This window comes from Arachis hypogaea, chromosome 20 (assembly GCF_003086295.3).
Source record: "Arachis hypogaea cultivar Tifrunner chromosome 20, arahy.Tifrunner.gnm2.J5K5, whole genome shotgun sequence".
Taxonomy (NCBI): Eukaryota; Viridiplantae; Streptophyta; class Magnoliopsida; order Fabales; family Fabaceae; genus Arachis; species Arachis hypogaea.
In genome coordinates, this window is record NC_092055.1 from 73,225,965 (window position 1) to 73,233,447 (window position 7,483).

A 7,483-nucleotide genomic window follows, 5' to 3' on the forward strand; every position below is an offset into this window, starting at 1 on the left:
ACGGGGGTGGAAAAATTTAGAATCGTAATTTTCAAATTTAAATGTGATATTTGGATTCGGAGGATTTTTTGAGTGAAAAAATGTACTTTTTTACGAAAAAATACGTAAAAATGTGTACTGGTATTGTTGCCAGCTATACCGGCTTAAATCTGTCCGGTACTGTCACAACTAGAAAATGGATTAATACAGATAGATTTACAGACAGATTTAGTCTTTATTATAGACGGATTTTTGGTTACCGACAAAATTACCGACGGATTTTGTCCCTCTGTAAAAGCCTCGTCGGAAATTATTTACCGACGGATTTTTTTTCCGTCGAAAAATTACAGACGGATTTTTACCAGTTACCGACGGATTTTTCCTCTGTAAATTCTCCATCCATTTCCCGAAGACGACGAATTTTCTGACGGATAATTACAGACGAATTTTTCGACAGATTTTCCGTCTGTAATTACAGACGGATTTTTAGACGGATTTTTTGTCTGTAATTACAGACAGATTTTCCAACGGATTTTTCGTCTGTAATTACAGACAAATTTTCTGACAAATTTTCTGTCTGTAAATCCGTCAGTAAGGTAAAATAGAGTTTTTTTATTTTTCCAATTACAAAATAAATTTGTTTTCATACAAAATAAATATAAATTTAATAACAATTTTTATCTAATTTGTATTCAAATATTTATAATATTTCAAAAAATAAACAAATTCATCGTATTATCAAACTAAAAGAAAAGTACTATAAACAAGCAAGTCAATATAATTCAAAATATAAAGAAAGTGTATTGATACATCAACTATAATAATAAGTAACAAACATACATCAACAAAGTGTATTGAGTAAATTAAAAGTTGTTAATGGGTATCCAAAGGGCTCTAAATAATTTTTCTCATACTAGTAAATTAAAAGAACTATGTTGCAAGCAACTCTTATTCAATTTCCTAACTCATTTGAACAATTTTCTGCTGCTGCTGCTTCTTCTTCATCATCCCAGCTTTTCTCACACGGTCACAAATGTTCTCTAAGACCAGATCATCCATGTGCTGAAATAGTGGTATATATCTTACCAATCATGATACCTGAAAAATTTGAATTTATATGAGAGTCTATGGTGCCTATGCCTACAGCGGCTATGGTGGCTAAACAATTTTTGCAACACCTAAAATTAATCACTGAAGAATTGGATCCCAAAGGGAGACACTATATGAAAAAAAAAATTAGAAGAATTCTTACAGATGAATCAGAGCCATTTCCGAGCTAAAAAGTTGAGGAGGAATATTGCCTGAGAGATTATTCTTCCCAAGATGACTGCAAGTAACATGTATTAGATGGATTTTTCTACATAAAAGTAGTAAGCCATGTATTGCAGAAAATAAAAAAGTTGACTCACAAATGTTTGGCATGGTGCAACTTATCAAGACCAGGTACACTGCCACTAGAAATTGGTATAGGTCCTTGAAGCTCATTGTCAGCTAAATCTAACCAATATAGGTTCAATAGATTACCAATAGAATGTGAAATTCTCCCAGTGAAGCTATTGGAATTTAAGGATCTGCAATTCAAAGTAACTGATTTAGACCATGATCCAAGAAATCATTAAGTTACAAAAGATAAAGATACTAAGGAAAAGGCCTCTGATAGAAAATATAAACAAGTTTCTTAAACATGAAGCAACCATTCAGTGACTTTTCAGTCAGACCAACCAGAATACATTTCTAGATACTTTCACCAGATAACAAAGTTGACAATCCTTACATAAAGTGAAGCTCCTTCAGAAATCCGATTTCATCTGGAATAGGACCATTGAAACTACAGCCAACAAGAATTCTGAAGATAAATGAGAAACCATCTATCTTTGTTAAGAATTGTTTCATCAAAATCAATTGATATTTGTGATACTAATTGAACAACCAGTACTATCTTACAAGGTTGATAGTCAAGTCCTTGTTGTAAGAAAGATCCCTAGTTGGAAAAAAAATACAGATTCAAATAGAGTGGAAACTGCACACAAACTGCTAGCAAGAAAACACTGAAATGAAATGTATACAAGCAATGAAAACAAAATACTTACAAAGTCTCCAATTCGGATAGTGATCCGATATCTCCAGAAAGTTCACCTTCCAAACCCATGCTTGACAATGTTCTGAAATGATAGCAGGTTAATCTCTTAACAATAAATTCAGGAGAAGGAAGCAACTGAGTGTGACCATTGAAAGATAAATTCACAAGGATCCAACCCCCCCCCCCCCCCCCCCCCAAATTAGGAGGGATTTTCTTCAAGGTATCCATAAGAGACTTTAGAGTGACCACTGCATTAGAAAGTACAGAGACAAGGTCATGATGTTCTGCAGAAATGTTTAATACTAACAGTAACAGACTCTTCCTAGAACTTAAGGACACAGTTTTAGATTTTAATTCTCTCATTTAAATTACAACCTACAAGTTGAATGTGTTATTAACTTCTATTCTTTTCATTATTGGAGTGCAGAACATTACTCATCCTAGATCCCAGCTTTGCAGGATTATGACTGATTTGGAGGTTTAGTTCTTATTTGTTTATTCTTTTTGGTGCTGTGATTTGAAGGTTGTTCACAATTGAATTTCCTCATTCTCAAACCAGATAAACAACAATTAAGATGGTGTGGCAAAGCATACCTTAAGGTTATTTCCCGGAGTCTTTTTCTTCTCAACTGCTTTCAAACTGGGTGTACTAGAAAGAGGCCTAAGATCTTTTGCAGGTAAATCTCTATATGGTTCACTCTGTTGTTCTGTGTTCACTTCCTGAATAAAAAACTTATCCCAATTATTATCTTTGAAGAAAAATAATAGAGAAAATAGGAAAATAACATGCTGAAACCAGTATGCTACAGTACCTGCAGGTGACTCAAGGGAGGATTCTTTGGGCGAGCTATCTACTTTCCTGGATAAATTACACAATGGATCCTGCATGAAGGAAGATTGATTACAGGGTCTGCTTTTCCGCTCAAAAGCATTTGAAGTAGAGAACAAAAGCCATGGACATAAACATGATCACTAATACACATAAAGGTAGAATACTACCAAGTAACTACTGTAACACTTGCAAAGAATACCTAACTTTTTCACAAACTCAACAAGGTTCTCTAACAAATTGAGGTCTAAGCTCTCACTTTAAGAGCTGTTAGCAGGTCAGTAATCTATCTTCCACACATTATAAATGCATATCATGCTTAATAGAATAAACAGTAAGAGATCCTTTCTACCATGTTTGTCTATGAAATCCATTATAGGTGGTGTTACACAATACCATCTTTTATTTTTGGACAGGATGGTGCCAACTTAATGCATAAACATAGCATTACTAGGTTACTCCATTAAGGAAACTGACTAAAATGAGAACTAAACAAGATTATGATGTATGCTTGTTTGACAAACCTGTTCATGCAAACAAGCCTCTGAATTCTTAATTTCCGTATCTCCTTCAGGATAATTTTGCTGTAATTCATAGGAAATTAATCCTGAACAATTTTCACTACCTGCTAAGCATATAACACCTATCGAATTAGAGTAGAATCAATGTAGAAGAACAAATAATTCATAATTAATACATGCTTGTTTCCCTCTAAAACTGATTTTCCTTCATATGCTGGTAATAGAGACAGTACCTAAGTAATGTGAATTAAAAAATAGATGAGTTACATAACAACTGAAAAATAAAGAAAAGATGGTAAAAAGATAAATCACTATGACAGAAAAATGGTACACAAGGAAGTTTGCAAGACTCTCCGTCTCATCCTACGCTGTTTCAATTATCTAAAATGAAAGCTGCCGAATAATCAAGTCAAGAAAAAATAAAAGAAGGAACTATAGTTCAAATTTTAATAACCAGCAAAATAGATGATACTAGCTATTTGTTCTCTCAACAAATGACATGTGTTCTAGTCTCAGGGCACTTATTAAAGTGCCAAATAAGAAAAAATTGTATTGAAAATTTAAAGTTTTGAAGTTTTCAATGTTTTTACACAGTATATTTTTTGAAAAATAAATTAAAATAGCTTTCACCAACACTTTTTTTTTAGTTATTTTTCATCATCACAAATTAAGATTTTATCATTATTTGGCACAGAAAGATTGATAGATATAGCTTCGTAGCCTAAAATAATAAATCCTAAAAGGAGGAAGAGTGCAAACATTTAGTTGTTTTTTTAAGCACTTTCTATTGGATCCTTTTGTTTGTTCAGTATACAAGTCACAGAACATAATAAATTCACATGTAATACACAAAAATGTTATTATCATACATGTATATAGACCAAGCTATTAGGCGTACAGCAAATTATATTTCATATTAAATACCGTTACTAATATGGATGTAGATAAATGCCAAGATATGCATTTTTAATTTTCTTTTATAGAAATAAGATGGATATAAGTTAAATATTATAATAGGGCTTTAATGTGAGTAAATAACTAAATAATCATGGTTTTCTTTGTCATATATATAAAACTGTGAATGATATGTAAGTAGGATTTAATTAGCATATATTCACGTAATGCAGCTTGAAACAGAGTGAGGGCATCTTCTTGAATTTTTGTAGTTCCGTATCTTAAAGGACAAGATTTAGAAGGGAACTTTCTAAGTGAATCTGATTCTCCTTTTTAAAAGAAACATTAAAATAAGACAGATAGATTGATACAAAACTACTGATGAATACAGAAGATGACTCAACCCTAAGAGTCAAGTCATCCACTAAGACATTACCAGTGGGAGTTACAACCTGAATTTTGGGAGCAGCATCAATATCAAAATAATAACAAAATCATAATGACAAGTTCAGGTGTATAGATGGTTCATTGAAATCACTTGCCTTGACACCAGAGAATTCAATGTAGTTAGCTTCACTTATGAAACTTCTACTTCCTCTGCTTTGGAGTGAAGATTTCTCATTCTCCAGGCTTAGCTCCCTTGATGCAGCCATTAACTCATGAATGCGATAAGCATAACCACTATAAAATATATAGTTTACTTAGAATATATAGGCTTGAACTTTGCAAGGATTTGTATATAACATATGCCTACATACCAAGAATAAAAACCGATATCAACTTCAAAAAAGGATAAATGATAGATTTAATATACCTGAGTCGATTGAGCCGTTTTGCACTAATAAAAAGAGTTTCCAGTGACTGAAATAGGGAAACAATAACACTAGTATGATATCTTAGATTGCTTAGCATCTCTGCACCCCTAAAGTTGAACTGTCAGACCTTAGATGGCCAGAAAAGAAAGGCTCAATTATCAGAATAATAGCAACTGTAGCACCAAGATACTTCAATAAAAAGTCCTGAATCATGACAAACCACCAATGGTCATGTAGGACACTACTCAAATGCCTAACCAAGGTCTTAAACTTCTGTTGAATATGGGCTTTTTCTCTCATCTCTCCACCATAAAATGCTATAATTTTCAAGTGAGTCCTCAATCGCGAGTGAAGCTCTCGATAGTCTCCTTCCAGTTGCTGCTCTCTGGACATTAGTTTGCCATGAGCCAACGTCATCAAAATCAATATCAAACTATGAAAGTTAAAAACTATAGAAAGCAATGGCCTACCATGAATTTTAAGTCAAAAAAGCTTCAATTGCAGAAAATAATTCATCAAAATTAGAGTAAACCTGCAGATTCAAACAAAGCACAAAAGTAGAGTATGATAAACCTAAATTTGGCACAGAAAAATTGAGCCCTAAAATTTATCACGAAGAACAGAATCACAAAATCAGGATATATATATATATACCTAAAATTTAATATGGTTACAAGAAGAACTGAGAGAACGAGTTGAGATTAAATGGAAGAGGAGCCAGAGGGAGCAGATGCGATGAGAGCGGCGGCAGAGAGAGCTCTGCGACGATGGGAGTAGATGCGACAAGAGCAGCGGCGGAGGGATCTCGTGCGACGCAAGGGATGACAGAGAGAGATTGTGCGACGCAATGGCGGCAGCGGTGGAAGAAGCAGAAGTAGCAGCCACGGAGAGAAGAAGTAGCTTGTGCTACGGAGAGAAGAAGAAGAAGCCGTGTTTCATTTAGAAGAAGCTGGAAGAAGCTCGTGTTTCATTTGGTCTTAATTCAATATTTCCGACGAAAAATTTTAAATTACAGACGGATTTTTCGTCAATAATAATTTAATAGAATACCGCGTTTCGTCTATTTAATTATAGACGGATTTTTTGTCTGTAATCATTTCCCACGAAAAAAATTAATTTTACCGACAGAATTATCGACGAATTTTATTTTTTGTCTGTAATTTATGCTAATTCATTGTTTTTGTTTTTCGACAAAAAAATCCCTCTGAAATTCTGTCTGTATTTTCGTGGGATAAAATCCGTCGGAAATATCCGTCTGTAATAACTAGTTTTCTAGTAGTGTGTGAGTGAGACAATTAATTATGAGTGACAAGGGTAAAGAAATTAAAATTTATTATTTGATGAGGTAAAAATAATTAGAACACGAATTAAACACTAATCTTAAAGGTTTTGACCTAAATTTGGGCCAACGGGCTAAATCGAGTGAACCGGGCCCAAGTGGACCCAAGCCCACCTATATAAGGCTTCAACTAAAGCCATTTAAGCATCTTTCATCCCACTTTCATTGTGTTCCATGCTGAAATGAGAAGAGAGTGAGGAAGAATAACACAAACCCTAACTCCATAAACTTCAATCCTCCGTAACTTTTGATCCGGAGCACCGATTGACAAGCCGTTTGTAGTCACGTAAAGCCCAGACCATCCTCTTCAATTTTAATTGAACAAAGTGGTGAGTAATTCGAAATCCATACTCCAGTTCTCTTCCCTAACATAATTCGCATTTTTGGCTTTGGGGTATTGAGTTTTTCATGGTTTTAATGGTTTAGGAGTGCTCTAGTATGAGCTATATCTGGATTTCAATAATTTTTATGGGTTAAGGTAAGAAACCTCTAAATCCTTGTAGTTTTCAAATTTTATGAATCCTAAGTTGATATATGTGTGAATTGGTTACATTAGAATTGTTGGCTAATTTTGGTACACATTGGGAGCTTGAATTTGGCTTGCAGAGCTTTTGGGTGAACCTTGGTGGCTTGTTTGGAACTTGGGTATTGTTGGAGTGGAAAATCCAAGTGTTGGGTGTGAACTTGGGTATGGTTTAAGTTTTATTTAAATACTATGTAATGTGACATGAAGTCCTAGGCTAGATGAACCAAGGATATTGTTGAATTTTGGTGTGGTTGGTTGTTGTTAGTTTAATGTGAATGTTATGATACAATGTATGTTATTGATTGAATTTGTAGATGATTTACTATAATGATATTGTCAATAATCATGAATTGGGTATTGAAAGAGATTGGGCCAGAGGCTGTGAAGGGGTGAGACCGGATAAGTTTTGACGGTATGAAATAAGTGAATTGATGTAATTGTGAATGGTGTGATTATGATTATGATTATGATGGTGACAGTAAATTTAGAGTGATTAATGT

General features: G+C 33.9%; 1 protein-coding gene across 15 annotated transcripts; it reads right to left on the reverse strand.

The window, feature by feature from the left end:
- Window positions 1-734: 734 nt before the first annotated feature.
- Window positions 735-6,129, reverse strand: LOC112783942 (leucine-rich repeat receptor protein kinase HPCA1). Of its 15 annotated transcripts, none has more exons than XR_003193656.3 (13): window positions 5,773-6,129; window positions 5,589-5,650; window positions 5,118-5,503; window positions 4,846-4,984; window positions 3,413-3,513; window positions 2,872-2,941; window positions 2,654-2,779; window positions 2,070-2,141; window positions 1,924-1,960; window positions 1,754-1,825; window positions 1,389-1,550; window positions 1,232-1,306; window positions 735-1,077 (listed from the first exon to the last, which is right to left on the reverse strand). XR_003193656.3 is itself a non-coding variant. In XM_025827033.3 (12 exons), exons 8-12 carry the CDS (start codon window positions 2,126-2,128, stop codon window positions 1,062-1,064), a joined length of 366 nt encoding a protein of 121 aa, XP_025682818.1. In that variant the 5' UTR covers window positions 2,129-2,141; window positions 2,654-2,779; window positions 2,872-2,941; window positions 3,413-3,513; window positions 4,846-4,984; window positions 5,118-5,503; window positions 5,589-5,650; window positions 5,773-6,129; the 3' UTR covers window positions 735-1,061. The 15 variants fall into 15 exon arrangements, 12 of the variants coding, with proteins under 12 accessions (XP_025682818.1, XP_072085822.1, XP_072085825.1 ...); XR_011878514.1 differs by having other exon boundaries at window positions 2,070-2,307; XR_011878515.1 differs by having other exon boundaries at window positions 5,118-5,496; window positions 5,773-6,097.
- Between the last annotated feature and the right edge of the window lie 1,354 nt (window positions 6,130-7,483).

Coding starts and splice junctions, on each gene's coding strand:
- LOC112783942 (XM_072229719.1), bottom strand. CDS start 2,287: ATGGATACCTTGAAGAAAATCCCTCCTAATTTGGGGGGGGGGGGGGGG. Junction 1,826..2,069: donor CTATCCGAATTGGAGACTTT/GTAAGTATTTTG, acceptor ATTTATCTTCAG/AATTCTTGTTGGCTGTAGTT. Junction 1,551..1,753: donor CTGAAGGAGCTTCACTTTAT/GTAAGGATTGTC, acceptor TTTGAATTGCAG/ATCCTTAAATTCCAATAGCT.